The sequence below is a fragment of the Miniopterus natalensis genome, chromosome 13 (assembly GCF_054644295.1).
Source record: "Miniopterus natalensis isolate mMinNat1 chromosome 13, mMinNat1.hap1, whole genome shotgun sequence".
Classification (NCBI taxonomy): Eukaryota; Metazoa; Chordata; class Mammalia; order Chiroptera; family Miniopteridae; genus Miniopterus; species Miniopterus natalensis.
Window position 1 is genome coordinate 63,334,409 of NC_142093.1, and position 19,660 is coordinate 63,354,068.

The 19,660-nt window shown below is 43.3% G+C and overlaps 1 protein-coding gene across 2 annotated transcripts in view; it reads right to left on the reverse strand.

Annotated features, from left to right (window-relative positions):
- Positions 1–6,424: 6,424 nt before the first annotated feature.
- The window catches only part of IL1R1 (interleukin 1 receptor type 1), a 40,144-nt gene continuing 26,908 nt past the window's right edge, over positions 6,425–19,660 (reverse strand). For both annotated transcript variants that reach the window (XM_087823737.1, XM_087823738.1), the window contains 10 exons: positions 19,223–19,457; positions 18,925–19,114; positions 17,406–17,574; positions 16,044–16,109; positions 13,934–14,048; positions 13,021–13,172; positions 11,021–11,164; positions 10,118–10,285; positions 6,751–9,591; positions 6,425–6,692 (listed from right to left, as the gene is read on the reverse strand). In XM_087823737.1, coding sequence (XP_087679863.1) covers positions 9,170–9,591; positions 10,118–10,285; positions 11,021–11,164; positions 13,021–13,172; positions 13,934–14,048; positions 16,044–16,109; positions 17,406–17,574; positions 18,925–19,114; positions 19,223–19,457 — 1,661 coding nt within the window. In that variant the 3' untranslated portion in view covers positions 6,425–6,692; positions 6,751–9,169. The remainder of the gene's footprint in view (positions 6,693–6,750; positions 9,592–10,117; positions 10,286–11,020; positions 11,165–13,020; positions 13,173–13,933; positions 14,049–16,043; positions 16,110–17,405; positions 17,575–18,924; positions 19,115–19,222; positions 19,458–19,660) is intronic.

Consider the following 19,660-nt stretch of genomic DNA (forward strand, 5'->3'; position numbering starts at 1 on the left):
AAGACCTTTGCTAGAGTATTCCTGGCAGTAGTGTTCATAATATTAAAAAACTGGGATTTACCCAAGTTGCCATCAACAATAGAACAGGTAGAATGACATTAGTGCCATCATGGGGAAGTGAGATGACCCTTCTGTGTCTCCCCTTCAATCTACAACTAGTTGGACATTTTTAACCCAACAAAGTTTCCTCTGCTCAGCACACTCAGTGACCTGAAAGATCCACACATCAGTATATCTAAAGTGGGTGTTTTGGCACATATAGTGGGGGCAGAACAGGGGGCAGGACAGAGATGAAGGCTGTATCCCCAGTTACCTTGGCTCAGCTGCAGCCCCAGGGAACATGATAGAAAAGGAGTTGGTGTGCAGCCCCCACACCACAGCCCAGTGAATGGTGCCGAGGGCAGAGAAGTGTCAGCAGACAAAAACCTGGCTCCTTCCTTTGACTGCGGTGGTGCTCACATCACCAGAGAGCCTGGTAGCAGTGGCAGAGATGCCACCTGTGGTCATAGGAAACCAGGCAGAAGCATGGCAGACTTGCAAACCCAGGTCCTCCACACACACACCTGCCACATCCGCCTTCCACTATAGTGGTGGTGCCCTAAGACCAAGACAACCCAGACATACCTATCATCCTGGTCACCCAGGCATCCAGGAACCTCAGAGAAGCAAGCCGCACAGGGATAGGAGAAAACAAAAAGTTGCACTCTAGCACCACCTACTGGGAAACAAACAAAAAGACCTTTATCAATCTACTGAATTGTTAAAAACAAGGATGTATCTGCTAAGGGGCTAATTTCCAAAGTATACAAAGAACTCATAGTACTCAGCAAGAGGAAGACAAACAACCCAATTAAGAAATGGACAAAGGACCTGAATAGACACTTCTCCAAAGAGGACATACAAATGGCCAGGAGACACATGAGAAAATGTTCAGTGTCACTAATCCTCAGAGATGCAAATTAAAACCACAATGAGGTATCACTTCACACCTGTGAGAATGGCTGCCATCAACAAATCAACAAACGACTCCTGCTGGCCAGGGTGTGGAGAAAGGAGATCCACAGCATACTGCTGGTGGGAATGCAGACTGGTGCAGCCATTGTGGAAAACAGTATGGAGGTTCCTCAAAAACTTAAAAATGGAGCTGCCTTTTGACGCAGTGATCCCACTTCTGGGAATATATCCTAAGAGTCCTGAAACAACAATCAGAAAGAATATATGCACTCCTATGTCTATAGCAGCGCAGTTTACAATAGCTAAGATCTGGAAACAGCCCAAGTGCCCATCAGTAGATGAGTGGATAAAAAAGCTGTGGGACATTTACACCATGGAATACTACGCAGCTGTAAAGAAGAAGGATTTCGTACCCTTTGGGACAGTATGGATGGAGCTGGAGAAAATTATGCTAAGTGAAATAAGCCAGGCAGAAAAAGACAAACATCACATGATCTAGCTTATATGTGGAATGTAAAGAACTTAATAAACTGATGAACAGAATAGATTCAATGACACAGAAGCACAGATCAGTCTGATGAATGTCAGAGGGATGGAGGAGGGCGTGTGGGTGGAGGGAGAGAGAGTAACCTAAGACTTTATATTCGTATATGCACAACCCAAGGACATGGACAATGGCATGGAGAGGGACTGGGGAGGGGGAGGGGACAGGGTGGAATGGGTCATTGGGGAGACAAAGGGACATCTGTAATATTTTAAACAAAAATAAAATTTAAAAAAAAAAGGTACCTAAATAAGAAAAGTGTTTCACTACTTCAAACACCCTGGCAGAGGAGCAACACACTATGAACAAACAAGGTAACACAGTATCACAAAAAGAAAATGACAATTTTCCAGAAACCAAACTCAGAGCCATGGAAAACTGTGATATAAATGATCGAGCATTCAAAATAGCAATAATAAAGAAACTCAACAGGATACACGAAATTCAGAAAAGTGGTTTAATGAGCTCAGGAATAAAATTAAGGAAGAGGAGTACTTTACCAAGATACCGAAACTCTAAGAAAGAACTAAACAGAAATTTTGAAGCTGTAGAACTCAATAAATGAGATGAAGCAGATCATATAAAAGACAGAATTTGTGAGCTCAAAGATAGAAATCTGGATTGACTCATGTGGACTGGGAGAGCAAGCTGAGACGTTTTCAAAAGTGAAAGAATCCGGGAGAGCTATCTGACTCCATTGGGAAGGGCAACATAAGGATAACGAGCATCCCAGCAGGAGAAGTGAGGGAGAAGGGAACAGAGGGCCTATTCGAAGAAGTAACAAGTGAAAACTTCCCAAACCTGGGTAAGCAAATGGACACACAAGTTCGAGAAGCCAACAGAACACTTCATTATCTCAACCCAAAAACACCTTCTCCAAGATATGTTGTATTAAAACTGTCAAAAGGCAATGATAGAAAAAGGATTCTTAAAGCAGCTGGGGTTGTGGGGAGGTGGAGGGGGGAGACAGCAACTACAAAGGAAACACCATCAGGCTTTTCCCAGATTTCTTAGCAGAAACTTTACAGGAGACAGAGTAGAATGATACATTCAAAATATTGAGATACAAATCACCAACCAAGAATATTCTACCCAGCAAAATTATCCTCTCTCTGGAATCAATAAAGACATATAAAAGAAAAAAAGAAAAATGTTTCTAATGCAATCAGCTCACAGAGGGATTACTATACCAGCTTCCTGACAGCCACCACTCTAGCCTTTTACTCCTTCCCAGTTCCCCTGCAAAATAGTGCCTCTTAAGTCAACTTTCTTCATTCCTGATGTTCTCCCATCCAAGAACAACCTTCTCTTCACACTACTCTCTATGGCTAGATTTGTTTCTCTTACTTTATTTTCTCACTGTCTAGTATAATGTTAGGCACCTGGTAGGCACTTTGTAAAATATATATATGTGCTTTATTGATTTCAGAGAGAGGAAGGGAGAGGGAGAGATAGAAACATCAGTGATGAGAGATGGCTGCCTCCTGCATGCCCCTCACTGGGGATCGAGCCCGCAACCCGGGCATGTGCCCTGACCGGGAATCGAACCACGATCTCCTGGATCCTAGGTCGATGCTCAACTGCTAAGCCACTCCAGCCAGGCTGGTAGGCACTTTTTAAACAACCCAAAAGTAAACTTGAGAGCCAAAATATTCCCCTACATTTTGGGATTTGAGGGCGGAGTTGCGGCCCAGTAAGAATTCAGAGGCAATTGAGTCTAGTGTAGATGGCAGGACTGTGGAGTATCATGTGACAATAAGAAGTGCTCGACAGACGGCTACCATCCACAGCCATGAAGGTGGAGACTCTAGACTGTTTCAGAAGCAGCAGGGTATAAGCAGTGTAGGATGGCTGAGGAGAGAAAAGAGCGGTGGGCAGACTGGGCATGGGCAGAAGCAGAAGTGGGTTCCCTCAGGGCTGCTGAACTTGCAACACCCTCTCACTGAAGGAGCCTGAGGGTCTCGTTCTCAGGATGTGTTTAAGGAAAGAAAACTAATGACACTGTGAGCGGTGCCAATGTAGCCTGTCCCTGACTTGGAGCATGAACTAGGTGACACTTGGGGTCACTTCCAGGTCAAATGTTCTAAGGAAAACAAGCTTCGTTGACTTTCTTTTTGAGTAAATTAATCTCCCAGCGGGTTGAGCACAGTGCAAGAGAAGCCAACAGGATCCCGTGAGTAGATCCCCACGGTATAATTGCTATAAACGTTAGGAACTGCTGTGTACATGTTTGTGCTTAGGGTCAAGGTGTACATACAGGACTGATGTCTTCGAATCAGCCACAACTTTCCTGCAGGAAATCTGAGCAATGTGTATTAAGATGGGCATGTTTGTATATGAAAGGTTAATGTTTATTTCAAATAGCGTCATCTGTTTCCTGTAACTCTTGCTCTCCCTAAATATCTCACACACACCTTCATATTTTGGTTATAATACAAATATTATTGCACACAAAAAAGTTCCTTCCCACCCATCTCCCCACGTACATGTTTCAAGTGAAATCTATTTTTTGTATGTTACTTCTTTTCACCATCATGATTCATTTGTGCGTTTTTAGTAAAAAGGAGACAATTTTCCCCTTCAGAGCCCAGAAGGGTGTCTTCCTGCCTGCCACCCTCTCTGCAGCCTCCACAGGCCACATCCACCACTCATAGATTCTGGCCTCAAAAGTGAGATTTCCCAGCCGGGCATGGCTCAGCGGCTGAGCATCGACCTAGGGTCCAGGGGATCAGGGTTCGATTCCCGGTCAGGGCACATGCCCGGGTTGTGGGCTCGATCTCCAGCAGGAGGCAGCCGATCAATGACTCTCTCATCATTGATGTTTCTGTCTCTCTCTCCCTCTCCTTTCCTCTCTCTGAAATCAATAAAGATATATATATTTTTTAAAAAGTGAGAAGATTGTCTTCTGACAAATTAGCTTGAGGAAATCTCTGATTTTATAATTGTGTAATGATTATACTTCAGTTAATATTTGGGAAACCCACTACGTCAAAAATACCAAGACAGGTTTGACTTGCTAAAATTATATTAAAAGCTATCATTTTTACAGTTAACACCAAGATTATATGCCCTACTCTCCCTCCACACCCAAAACCCTAGATTTTGAAAAATATACATTTTTGGATAAATGAATTTTTTTGTTTTATCTCTACTGACCAAGAGCTAACATTAAGAAAACATATCTTTTCTGTTCATCAGTTTATTAAGTTCTTTAGATTCCACATATAAGCAAGATCATGTGTTTGTCTTCCTCTGCCTGGCTTATTTCACTCAGCATAATGTTCTCCGGGTCCATCTATGCTGTCCCAAAGGGCACGAGATCCTTCTTCTTTACAGCTGCTTACTAGATTCAGTGACATGGAAGCACAGATCAGACTGGCGAATGTCAGAGGGATGGAGGAGGGCGGGTGGGTGGAGGGGGAGAGAGTAACCAAAGGATTTATATGCATATATGCACAACCCAAGGACTATGGTGGGGAGGGGGACTGGGGAAGGGATGGGGCGGGGTGGAACGGGTCATTGGGGAGAAAAAGGGACATCTGTGATATTTTAAACAAAAATTAAAAATTAAAATTAAAAAAATTAAAAAAACAAATCTAGTTTTGAGATTCTACCTTAGTTACTGTACAGGGGCTTTGTCACATATAAAGCCTTAAGACACATGAAGTCCTATGTTACAGGTTGGAAAACTGAGGTTCAGAATAGCCAAGTGCTTTGCTCCAGTTCAGAACTGTGATGGTGCCTGAATTTATACTCAGGCCTCTTCCCACCCATTGGCACCAGTTGGAGAAATTATTCCAAAGACGACAACAAAAAAAATAAAAGCTGTTCTGAGAAAAAGATGTCTGGCAAAAAGGGGAATAAAAGCCCTCACGACAAAAACAGGACTTTTAAATGGCTGCGAGTATTGATTTTTCTGTTTGTTAAAAAATACATTCGCTGGTAAAATAACCAAAATACTACAGTGCAGAGCTCTCTGAATTGTCCCAGCGAGAAACTCTGAGAGGTGAGCTTCCTGAAGAGCTGCTTCTCACATTTTCATGTTCTTAGGCTTTTAATTTTTATTGAAAAATCTCTCAGGAATGCGTTAAATCTCTCTGCTTTTATTTAGACCATTAGCCATCCTGTAAGCTGGGGGCTGGCCGAGGTCAGTGAAGGTCGGGACGGAGGGGCCCTGGGCGGAGGGCCAGAGCTCGCAGCCTCGGGCCGCACAGCCGCGTTGGCCGCTTCTAGCTTGCCCGCAGCGTGGGGACTGCTCTGCTCCCTGCCCTGGGGCCCACGGCCTCTCCTGGTTGCATCTCCTCCTACCCATTCTGTCTGCAGACTGCGGTGACTGGAGATAACCAAGTTTCTTCACGGGGTTGCTACTCCGAGGGCCACCGCTTTCCGGGGACTGCAGTGCGCTAGGCCGTTTGTCACCGTTTCATCCTTTTGGCCCTTACGCGAGGCTGTGAATTAGACGTTTCCCACTCTGCCAGCCAGGAAGCCGGGCTGGAGCAGCGTCGGTTCTGACTCCCAGCGGAGCGTGGGCCCCGCACCGCCTGCTCGCTGGACCCGCCTGGGTGGGTGGAGGCCCCGAGCGCAGCTGGTGCTCTGGGCGCCCGTTCCTCACACCAAGGTTGCCAGCTGTGCTTACCCCTGGGCCCAAGGAGGAAATTAGAAACCTTTGTAAAATGTCGAAGTCTATGCAAATGTCCTTATTTGCTGGACAGGCAGAGGGTTAATAATAATAATAACACATACGTTATAATCCAGTTAGAAGCAAGCAAACGGAGCACGGCTGAGGCCAAACACGGGAGGCAGGGCTCACGGCTCGGCGGCCGGCCTGACCTCCCCGGCAGGTGTCCTCTCCCCACAGCAGCCCCGGGCCCTGCGGGTCAGGCCAGGAGAGGGCGGGCAAAGAAGGCTTCATGAGAACACCCAGGCCAGCTTTTGATAATTTTATTAGAAAACAAGTGCAGTCCACTGATCAGGATACATGCTGTACATGAATTGGTGTTTTTATTATATAAAAATATTTGGTATCTGCTGCAGAATTATACACACAAGTTTGTAAAAAGCTCTTCATCATTAACCATTACATATATAACTTATCAAAAAAGTCCTTTAAAAAATTGGCTCAATACCTTTCCTTTGATTGGAAATGAGAGTCAGAAGAATGAGAAACAGTTTGTGCTGAGCCAGCACCAATGGCCTGCAAGGGGCCCTCAGCGCACCGGTGGCCTGCAAGGGGCCCTCAGCGCACCGGTGGCCTGCAAGGGGCCCTCAGCGCACCGGTGGCCTGCAAGGGGCCCTCAGCGCCTGCACACTTCCCTCAAATGCTCACGAGGACAAAAACGCCATCGAAAATGCAGTTAAACCTAATTAATGGGGAAGTCCTGAAAGGAAGGGCTTAGAAGAGGCTTTTAGGGAAAACAATAAGACAAAGGAAGTTGCCAGGGAACTAGGAGTGTCGCTCCTTCCTCTGGAATCCTCCCCCAGAGTGGGAGCAGCAGTGACACCCCACTTTCCTACCGGAGCCCCCCTCAGCCCAGGCATGTCCCGTGATTCTTGTCCCTAAATCCTGGTGGTTCTCCCACCTCCTCAGTTTCTGGCCAATTCTGCCGCTAACGCTCAGTCTCAGAATTGGCTTAGAGCTTCACATGCAAATAAATATATTTCACGGGTGACCGACTAAGACTGCCCAGCGCGATGTAAAGCATCCGACCAGGCTTTGGGGAGATGACAGGGCCTCCTCCCCCCAGACTCCTGGCTAGTCTCCTGGGCTGCGGATAAAAACGAGGCACTTTCTTTAAAAACAGCGGCTCCAAAACAGCGCCACTGCCCACGGCTGTCAGACTGGACCCAAGAGGAAACGGGTGGGAAGAGGTGGTCTTAAACTCTGTTCTCTCTACTTCTGACAACTTTTGAGGACAAAAGTACCAAATAAAAGTCTGTGTTCACCTATAATATTAAATATTAAAAATACAAAACCCAGGCCTGTCTGTGTTCACAAGACTTCAGGCAACACAAACAAGGCTTTGAGGTTTCCATGTGTTTTTCTCTAATTATCCTGAGGACTACTATCAAGTTTATAAAAATATTTTTCTGTATCAGAAAAACCCAACTTGCTCTCATTTTTAATTTACCAAGAGGCATTTACCTTTTGGGGAAGAATATATGAAGGCAGAAATCTGTTCATAAAATCTAACATAATTTTTGTAAATGCCTACTTTAAAAGTTTGGAATTTGGTTCCTTAATTAGACACATGCCTAAAATCAGCCACCATCCTAGAAAACTGTCATTTCTCCCCACAAAAGGCAGGGTAGGCGCGGAAGGGACACACGTGGACCTGAGATAAAATCTTCAGAGCACTGTCTGGGAAGCCAGCAGGGAGGTGCCAGCCCAGCACTGAGTCATCGCCTCACAGCAGGTCGCTGGCTCTCTACCGAATCAAGGTGGCTGCAAACACGAAAGAAGGCAATCTGTGGACATTTGTAAATGAACAACTACGCAGACCTACGTCTCACGTGCAGATCACTGGTGGAGGCACTGCGGACGAGAGCCCTGCAGCCTGCGCCCAGTGCCAGCCAGCTGCGGTGCCACCAGCCTTCTGGGACAACAGAGTTGGAGTAAGTGGTGAGTTCCGGTCAGCGTGGGAAAAGCCCAGAAGGCGTTCTGGCCACAGGCGGCAGGCAGGCTGGAGGCAGGGACGGAGGGGCCCTGGGCAGGTTCGAAGGCACAGGGGCCGACCTAGGAATTCACGTAGCAGGAGAGGCTGAGGCTGGCTGGATAGACTGGGGGTCGGGAGCACCAGTGACATGCTAACGGAGGACCTGGGCTTTGGCTCCTGACCCCGGAGAGCCCAGGGAGGGAGGCGCTGCAGCAAGAGCGGGCGAGAGGAGGGCAGTGCTTTACGAAGGACGGTTAATCTCTGGGCCATGCGTGACCCCATGGAGGGAGGAAGTGTCTTGGAAGTTGTCCTTCCAAAGAAGTAATGAGCCCAGTGAAACGCAGAAGAAGGTAGGGGGACAGAATGGCGACTCGGGGGGGACATGTTGAGAGGAGATCGATTCTCTGATACCCTTGCTTTTGAAATTCTCTCTCCAGCAGAAAGCGAAGGTTATTTCAAATCCTTAGGATCCTGGAGAATCCCTTTGCTCATTGAAATGATAGTTTTAAAGGCCTACAGAAGGAAACTCAGTCTTTGGAAACTGCTGCTGGTTGTGGATGAAAAATGCAGGGCAGGTGGTGGCTCTCCGGTGCTTCTGCTTTTCCTGAGCAGCACCAGCCTTCGGACGTCGCTGGCCACTCGAGGGTCCTGGAGTCCCCAGTCTGGGCCCCAGCCTCAGCCTTGGACAGTAAATGACTCCGTACAACTGTCTCTGGATTATTCATATTTTCTGAATGTTCTTTCTTTTCATTTGCTCTCCCAGTGCCTTTCCTGAACAGTTCAAACATTCAGAGGGCATCTGCTGCTTTTTTAAAGGACCCCCAACGCCTCGCTTTGAATTGCCCAGGCCTGCTATTGTCACCACGTCCTGTTCCCTTACCAGCCTGATTCCAGGTGACCTTGGGGATAAGGGACTGTGCAGGTGCACTCTGTGGCTGTGCCAGTCTCGGAGGCCCAGCCCAGCCCGCAGCACCGTAGGACAGGAGTCACCCGAGGGCGTCCTGGCGAGCTGCTCCCGCTACCCGAGGGGCACGGGGATCTCCCTCTGCAGCTTCTCCTTGGAATCCGGCCTGGCGGCCGGGAACAGCGGGTGGGGCTTGGACGAAGCGGGCTGCTGCTGGGCAGGCATGTGGTAGCGGACCTTCTTCCAGAACCTCGTCGACGCAGACTGGGACCTCTCCTCCGTGAAGTCCCCGGACCAGCGGATGGCCCCGTGCTTCCGCTTGATGAACTTGATGGATTCTGGCATCTTCTCCTCATCGGGGATCCTCTCCAGCTCCAGCAGGACGACTTTCATCCCACCCTGAATGAGAGCGTTGTGCATCACCAGCTGCTCTTCAGAAGAACTGCTAAGCCAGCCAAAGCCTGACGCCTCTCGCACCAAAATGATAATCAGTCTTCTGCTTTGCTTTATGTTTTCATTAGTGACCTCAACAACATCTGAGAAACACAAAGTAAAGTGCCTGTTTATAATCATTCTCTCCAGAACCAGAGCCCAGAAGCTCCCTCCCCTACCCCGGCCCCCAACACTCCTTTTTCTTGCCTTGCTCAAGATTAAAGGAGGTTCCCACTTCAGAGACCAGCTCAAAAAGCTGACCCACAAAAGCTGAACATGTCACTTAGGACTCAGCACACTTCCAGTAGAAATGTTAAAATCTGCTGTTAGACCTCTCCTATTTTATTGTATTGGTTGTAAAGCAATTTTCAGACCTAACTAGTCATTAAGTTTTCCAAAATGAAATACAACTTAGTTAATTGTTGTTCTTCAACAAAATATGAGAAAAATATATACTTTGCATTAAATAATGCGAAAATCATCATTAAGCACCACTGAAGAAGGTCTTAAAATTGTCAAATATGTGAGCCTATGCCATTCTTCTAGAAAGATGAAACCCAACTTAACCCAATCAAAGTAATAATTAAATTAGTCTCAAATAAGATTTGCACTTTCCCTGTATGTCCATACCTTCCCCAGGGTAGTCATCCCTTCCATAAATGAACAGCTTATATCCACACTGCTTTTCTAAGACCTCGGGCAAGACTTTAAACACGAAAATAGCTGAGTTAGAGGTGGACCCTTCCCCAAGGGTCTTTGGATATAGTATGTATGCATCATAGGTCTTTCCATCTGAGGCTAAAGGGAAAATGTGATATTTTAGAACCACAAGGAAAAATAAGAGGTTTGCTAAAGTCAATATTGCAAACATGCATTTCTGAATGAATTGTTAATTCTTTTCACACGATGGCATGAATGAAGCTGCGATACCAACCACAGCACGCCTTTGTAAAGTGCTCTACTCTTACAAGTCGCCATTCACCCTGTTTTACTGCCAAGTTGCTCTTACAGTATTTGACGGATGACTCAAGTGTAGAGCTCTTTGCCTCTCTGTGTGGGAGCTACCTCCCAACTCTTACCTTCCTCCCTGAACACCACAGGGCTGCACTCTACCGTTCTCCCTTTAGATACTACGGCAGGACTCAGTTTTCCCAGGGTTTAAACAAAAGAGACAGTGCTTCCCTGATGCATGAATCGAGTACTTTCTTTGATTTGATGGCAAATTTTGGGCGACCTGCATTCTGGACAGCACCAGACAGGTCCTCACCAGAGGCTTCAAATAACTGGACTTATAAACAAACGCTCTAAATGCTGTTTATCCCACCGTTACGAACACTAAAGCAGTAACTTGGAAAACAATGCTTTTCAGTCTGTTTAGTTACAAAACTATAATTATATATAAGAATAACTACTATTAGTATATATGTCACATTTCATTCTAAAATTTAAGTAAAAACCCTCTTACTTATCTTCTATATCTCTTAACTATCCCCTCTTCGACAAGAAAGTACTACATAGAATACAAAACTGTACCTTTTTTCGGGAGAAAATCATAGCAAGAATCCCTGTACCAAAGTACTATGTCAACCTTGAAGACTTTATAGATGAGAACAGAGCCCGTAATGACTACTGTTAACATGACAAATATACCAATCATGTGCTTCTGGAAATTGGGGACTGTAGCAGAAAAGAGAGGGAAAATTTATTAGAACCAAAAGAATTAAAAATTTGTGCATAACAAATTAAATACCATCATCCCAGAGAAACCATATTTAGGACTGGCCTGCAGTCCCAAACCTCAGAGAGTATTAACCCTTCATTATCAATAATGGATAGTAATGTACAAAGCCATCTAGAATGGATACTATGTAAAAAAAAAAAACTACAGTGCACTGTACTAAGTTTCCACCAAAGTAGTATAATATACAATCTCTCAGAAAAATAACAAAGACCATAGGATAGAGCACTCCATAGTATAATCAGTCAAAGTCACTCAAAAGCCAGCAGAAGTTCCTAGAGGTGGAAGAGTAGGGTGGGAAAAGGTGAAGGCTAGGGAAAGAAAAAAGGGGCTACGGATGCCACACAGAATGTTTCACACTTCCACGTTCTCCAGGCTTCACTGGCTAATCATTCATCCAATGGCCGATTACAGAGGGAGCAGGGGAGGAAGGTGAAGGGGAGGTAAGGAGAAGGGGTAGAAAAGAAGATGGGAGAAAAAGGGGACTTGAAAATGTCAGGGGACACGTAGGCATCAAGAAAAGAGAATCTAAGGGCTCTCTTATTTTATTTTTGCAATTTAGGTCTTTGATCCATCTGCAATTGATTTGGGTATGATGTAGAAATCAAGATATATCATTTTCCAGACCAATAGCCAATTGGCTCAATGGACTGTTTATGCTTACAGTCTTCACAACTGTAGCTCCATAAAGATCATAGTATCTATAGTATAAATCTTCCAGACTTGTCATTTTTATTCAAGGCCATCTTGACTATTCTTGGCTCTTTATATTTCCATATGACTTTTACAATAAGCCTGCCCCCAACAACACCCCCCCACACACACACACATACACCCATACTTGCACAAACAGTGCTGAGATTCTGAGTGGAATGGTTTTGAATCTATAGGTTCACTTGGGGACAACCAACATCTTTATGATATTGATTCTTTCAATCCATGAACATTGTATATCCATCTATTGAGGTCTTCTCCAGTTTACCTCAATAATGTCTGTTTGTTTTAGTTTGTATTACAGAGGTCTTGAACAGCTCTTGCTAGATTATTTCTATGTCTTTGATAATTTTTGATGCTACTGTAAATGTTATCTTTTAATTTCTACTGCTTTGTTGTTGGTATTTATAGACATACATAGAAATACTACATATATATGTGTAATATAGACTAGTTATCTTGCTAAATTCATTTATTAATTCTAATAGTTCGTCCGTTTAGATTCTTTCATGTACACATTCATAAATACCCTATTTTAATTTAATTACAGATAATCTTAAAGTATTTCACAAATACTCCCAATACTGTGTCTTAAGATTATACAACTTATGAAAATCAATAACTTCTGGTCTTCTCTCGGGAAAGTGGATATTTAGACTTCCCCTGAGAATCCATCATTCACCTAAAAATATTCATTAGGTACGTACCATGACCAGACTTAAATAGCTACTAGTTCTGGAAGTAGAATAATTAGTAAGATGAATGGTCTGCAGCACCACAAAATTTACAGTCAAGTAAAGACAACTAAGTATGATAAATATACTGTAGCAGGGATATACAGTGCTATGGAAGCACATAACAGAGGCCTTGACCTCATCTGCTTTGGCAGAGAGCAGGACAGAAAAGCTCCCTGGCAGAGGAAATAGTTCAGCCAAGAAGTGAAAAAGGAAGGATGTTATCCAGGCTGACAGGAATCCAAGAGCATTCTGGGCAGGGGAAACAGCATTGCAAACCTCAAGGTCACAGAATCTTACCACGGTAAAACAAAATTACATTTCCAATAAACAGTTTTGTTGTGTACCTGGGTGTATTAATTGGATATATGCTGCACTTATACCATATGTATTCTTGGCTACACAGGTAAATGGATATAGATAAAATTTACTTTTCACTTCTGAAATATTAAGCATCATGATGATTGTATTCCTTTTTTTGGAGGAAGGATTTTCCACTCTGTTCAAAAGAGAGAGAAAGAGCAAATAAAGTTGTTTTAAGTGAACTGTATTAACAGCAAATAAGATACATCTGCATGGTTTATCTCTTTCTTTGTTGCGTAAACTGCAGCAGAGATACTCACCAACCCTAAGTACAGGCACAATAACCAGACTGCTGGCAACACTGATCTGAGATGTTATAGAACTAAGTCCACTATCAGTAAAAGACTCAGTAGTAGAGAAATGGAATAACAGTGACCAGCTTCCAAGAAGAAAAACATGACATATGCATTCTGGTCTCCATGGGGCACAGAGGAGATGTGGAACAAGAGTAGAGTAGGCAGGTGACAACGGGTTTGAAGGTAATGCATGAAATCAGGAGTTTATCCCTAGAGAGGTTTCAGGAAGCCACCGGGGACGTCAGCAGTGGAGGGCATGATTCTTGACCCCATTTTATGTGTCCTTTGTAGACTACTTAAAAAATGGAATAACATGAAGATTGCTTCATTGGAATGTTGCAACACAGACAATTGATTTAACAGAAAGCCTTCCAAGTGGTCCTGAATTTGCACCACAATGACATGTATTTGTATCTTAAATGTACAAGATGTTATAAATCCTGTTTAGCTTAGCAAAACTCAATATGGGCAGCAAAGGGTTAAGAACCTATCGCCTGCCAAGTACCTTCTGCTATTAGGTTAAGCCATCAAGGCTGTATAAAGTATAACATGCAATTTAACACCAAAACTTCTCTACTGCATAGCCACTCTCAGCACTTACAGTCTATAGTCTTCCACCAGCACGGGGTCATCATCAATCATGGACTTGTTCCACTTCCAGTAGACATAGTCGGTGAGCTGGCCAGTGACATTGCATATCAACTGCAGCTGGGATCCTGCAAAACAATATATTTTTAATCATAACACTAATTTTTCTGTGATCTATTTATATTAACAAATGGCTATTAAATAAAAATTTTAAATTATAGGAAGCACAAAGAAAAAGAAAAATCACCCTTAAACCTACCACCCAGAGATAACCACGATCAATAACATTCCTTACCTTCTCTGTGTACTTATACAATTTAAAACGAGGCGTTATTATTTACTGTCTGTAATTATTACTGTGTTGGGAATGCTGGCTCACGCGGTTAGCCTTTCAAAACAGGCTCTTTCACGGCCGGGCAGTCTTCCACAATACAGGTATAATATGACTAATTATCTTCCTACTGCTAAACACGACTTGTTCCTGATTTTTCATTACTATGGTCACTATTTCAATGAACATTCCTGTACATCAACACTGTACATTCCCTGAAGTACTACTTTGAATAAAAATCCCGAAGTAGAATTCAGTTAAAGGAGATACAGCTGAAAAGCCAAGCCCTCTCCCAAACGGGACTGCGGCCCCGCACCGCCCGCAGGGCACAGTGCCTGCCCGCCCCGCACCCCGCGCCAGTCAGCGCCAGCTCAGAGAGGGAGAAAATCCTGCCCACGATTTCACCTGCATTTCTTCAATTAATGGCAAATTAACATATTTTTATAAGCTTAGTGTTCATCTGCCTTTAAGGGCGGCTTTTCATCCCTACTGTCCGTTAGTAAGGCGTTGTCGTATTAACTCACTGACGTGCAGGAGTTCTTTATATCACACATGAAAACCAGTCCAAAAACCCTTCAGTGTTACTTGCTTTTATTTCATTTTTGTTTATGGAAATTCTTTGGTCCAGATGTTTTTTATTTTTTGTTTGGTCATATTTTTTTCTAAAATCCCCCACTATCACCACATCAGGAAAATATCCATGTACATTTTATTGCGGGCATATGACACTTTCATTGTTTTATTGGTTAAAGGGCCCAAGAATCTCTTAGCTGCTGCAGCAGTTTGTGGCCCCTCAAAGTGCCGCAGTCGACAGATACACAGGGTGCCTGTGGTATCACGTTCTGAGAAAGGGTCGAGGGCCGGGGACAAAATCCCTTTCTAGGCTCTAAAGGGGAAACAAAGGCTGGGAAATACTGCTGTTGATTCTGTTGGCCCGCACGCAGTTCTGAGCTTCCCATCACTGTCAGTTTATACCTAAGAACGTCTTCACCCACCGTCTACCATGAATAACAAAGTAACAGAAGCCACGGGTCACAAGGTCTTGTCTCCTAATCCCTGCCCACCGCTCGCTGTCCCCACGCGGCTGCTATTACAGAAAAGAACTCTGTGTGCCCACGTGATTCTCGATCCTCTGGCACAAAAATCTGTTTTATGTGTAGACCAGTGGTTTCTAACGGGACCGTCAGTGATGGTGAAAACGGCCTGTATCTGTGTCAATACTGCAGTCACTGGTCACCCCTGGCTAACGCCCTTGACTGAGAAACTAGTTTTCAATTGAACTAAACTAATTTACTAATTTAAACGCACATGTGCATAACTACCTGTGGCTGGAGGCTACTGCACTGTCCAGTGTTGCTTATAAGGTTTCTTTATTCTTAAAATAAAAAATTATTAACTAACTTGAAAAAGTATTTTTCTAAGTGACCATCCTTTTTACCTACAGTCTCACTCTTCTGCCTAAAAGCTTAAATGCCGTCATCAGAAATTCACCGTGCGCCAAAAAAGTTACATTTCTCATTCCTAGGTCTATTGAAATTGGCCTTTGGCTGGTGTTTTCGTGGGTGATAAGTTTCCACAGGAAAGCAAGGATGGCCAAATCAGACATGGTTAGATTTGCACCATCAGAGGCAAGAAATCCAAACAAACATTTAAGACACAATCTTTACCACTTTCTCTCTACTTACAGATATATTCCGTAAACAGCTCAGGTCGTGTGTTGTAAAGGTAAAATTTATCTGAGTCTTGAATTCAGAGTAATTATTTCAGCATATCCTGATTGGGGGGTACTTACCCACCACCACTTCCATCGTCTCATTCACAGGACTCACGATCACGGGCCTCGTGGGCCTATTCTCCTCTGAAAGAAAAGCACCCACAGGCTCTCAGACTCGTACAGATCAGAACCCCAAGTGATAACAACATTTACCTCAATATACCAAAATATACTACACAGCATGTAGCCAGATATTCCCTCAATGCCTGAAGCACTTATGGCAGGAGACAGAGGCAACAAGCGAGGGAAGGAAGCCGACACGAAGGCCAGCAAGGCAGCGAATCCCGCTCCAGAGCCTGCGCCCTCTGAGCCCATGGAGCTCGGTGCCACACAAAACCACACGCGACACAAGGCCTGGGCTCCGGACCATGACTCTCCTAAGTCAGATCAGGGAAAACAGCAGAAAGGTGCTTCCCTGGCGAAGCATCATTCCCCGGAGACCTTCAGTGCCGGACCTGCTTATACTCAGAACCTTCAATAGTGACTCAAGAGTAGAATTTCAAGCAATTTGGCATAATTTATTAAAACAGGCACAAAGTATTAAGGATCTCCAGAAATTTGTCTGACTTTTATTTACAAAAAGATTGGCTTCAAGGGGTACCTGTGGCCAACCATGAGAAATGATAAACTTGAATGTCAAGAAGTCAAAAAAAAAATAAAAAAGCAAGTTCCATCCATGCAAGATACTGTCTCTTTTGTTTGCTAATCCAGCATATGCCTGGAACAGTTCCTGGCACATAGTAGATGCTCAATAAATAGTTCTGAACCTGCCTTTAGAAGGAAATAAAAAATGACCTCACCCTTGATTAAGTACATTATGTCTACACAAGGGAATAGAAACGGAGATGAAGATACATCTGCTGGTCTGGTTGCTATGCCTGTTGTCCCAGCATAATTATTAATAGAGACCCCTTTAACTTTCAAACTTCTGGTTAGCCTAACTCTTTGCATATTACTGAAAGCTTACAAAATCTGATATTTACAGAAAGGCTGAGCATTCTTCCCATCCCCAAGTAATTTGTAAGAACGCATTTTGTTGTAAAATAGTGTTTAATATGAAACAAGGCTAACAGAGAATTGAGAGCCTCAGGAAATTAACAAGAATAATCATCATATGCTATTTACAGAGCTCTCTGGAAGAGCCATGTTTAGCCATCGCAAGGAAGGAGCCTCCTGGTTCGGGGGAAACGCGCCAGCTCGCGTTGTCTGTAATGAGCACGGCATCTGGAGCAGGAGAGAGAGCCATTTACATAGCATTTAGCGACAAAAGCCACCCAGCTGCTCAGGGCTTTATCCCTCCGTAGACACTGAGGGCGACATTAGAATCCTGGCCTCTGGGCCCTCCCGGCCCTGAAGTCCGGGACTGAAGCTGCGACTCACCTAGAGTTAAAAGCCCTACAGCCCGGGTGATGCGATACTGCTCTCCCAGGAGTGTGTAGGACGCGTGGCAAGTATAGTTCCCTTTATGTGCTTCAGTCACGTTCACGATGATGAGCTTGTTTGATTCTCCAATAAAGTTTATGTTGTCAAGAAGTAGAGGTTTGCAATCCTAGACAAGAGCGACAGGAAGGAAGTATTGAAAACCAATTAATAATTTTCTCCAGGCTGCCAGGAAAAAAATTCCATTTATTTTTCATATCAGCGAATATTTTATACATATATAATATGTATATTATATCTTTAAAATATATTAATATATACATATGTATAAATATAAACATATATGAAAAGAAAGGTTCCTTGCATACAAGTTTTAATATTGTAACTTTTATGGCAAAAGTCATAATCATACTCCTAAGATATTAAATTCTTAAGCCTATGAGCTTTGTACTTTGAAGGCAAATTTATTTGGTGATTTAAAAACACACACATTTGAGGTAAGAATGCTCACACTCTCGTTTGTAATGCTGTACTTCCTTTCACAGATATTGATTCTGTGTTTCTAACCCTCCACAGCATGACTCCCCAAGGAAGCTCCAACGAACCAGGTAGATCAAAGGCACCCAAACCTGATGTGTCCCATGGAGTGCTGGACAGTTATAGAAACGACCGCCCGGGCCGGTGCGGCTCAGCTGGTTCGAGCGTCACCCTGTGCACCAAAAGGTGACAGGTTTGATTCGCAGTCAGAGCACAGAGCCAGGTTGCAGGCTCAATTCCCCATTGGGGTGCGTACCAGAGGCAACCAAGCGATGCTTCTTTCTCATATCAACGTTTTTCTCTCTCTTTCCCTCTCCTTTTCTCTCTCTAAAATCAATAAAAACATATCCTTAGGTGAGGATTTTAAAAAAAGAAACTGTTAAGCTATTTAAGGACCACTTGATATTTTTAATAAAACACACAAGAATATATTTGGTGCCCTGGCCTGTGTGGTTCAGTGGTTAGAGCATCTGCGCACACACCGAAGGGTTGTGGGTTCGATTCCCAGTCAAGGGCAAATACCTAGGTTGCAGCCCCAGTTGGGGCAAATGGAGGAGGCAACTGAACAAAGTATCTCTCTCACATCGATGTTTCTCTCTCCCCCGCTTCCACTCTCTCTCTTAAAAAAAAAAAAAATGGAAAAAATATCCTCATGTGAGAACTAACAAAACCAAAAAAAATACATTTTGTAATAAATAGTTATCTCTAAAAAATCCTAAATTTATACTCAGTCTTATCTTTAAACTTTTTTTATTCATACTATACTCTTCTCCAACTGTATCTTCTTAAGTAAGCTTTTGGTTAAGCTGTAAATTAAATATATGTAGTCTTACAACTTTAAAAAAAATTTCCTATTAAGTTTAACCACTCAAAACCAAACAATAGGCCAAATGAAAAAGTACTTTGCAGATTCAACATATTATCTATGGCAGAAAGCTATTTTACAACGCTGGAAAGCAAAATACCATATTTAATATATTACCTTATACCACTGTACTTTGGGTAACTTATTGTTTTCATCTTTAAAATAATCCAAATAAGGACACACAAGTTGTCCATCTCCTGCAATAGGTAGTTTCTGGGTAAATATAGCTTGTGCACTGTAACACAAGTTAGGTTCATGTTGTACAAACTTTGCAGTTATTTTAATCTTGAGGCAGTAAGTTGAATTTCTAAAATAAATCAAAATAGGTGAATTAAGCACTATTAAAGGATTTTTCTGTCTTTAACTATTGTAGGTACACAGAACATGTTTGTTAACACGTTAATTCCTTCCTTACCGTACTGCACAATAGTAATGTCCTGAATCCTCGACCTTAGCTGGAACAAACCAAAGTTTATCTTTGTGCTGATGAATCCTGGAGTCTCTTTCTGTAGATATGGATGTCTTGCTGTCATTTTTATACCAATTTATAGTGCCTTTGTTTTCATTTGGGTTAAGAGGACATGAACGAACATCAATTTCATATGCAGAAGAAACTAAAATTATTCGTTCTTCACGTTCCTCACATTTACCTTTAAAAGGGAAGAAGGAAAAGCAAATTCTGTGAGAAATCTGTCAATGTTTCTTAATGTAATATCTACATAATAACATATCAACTATTCAAAACATCAATTCATATTAAATACAAGAGTTTTAACAGCCTTACGATTAACAGCATTATTTGGGAAGTCTGAAAGATTTACATTCAAATTCAGCTGTGTTACTTACTACCTGA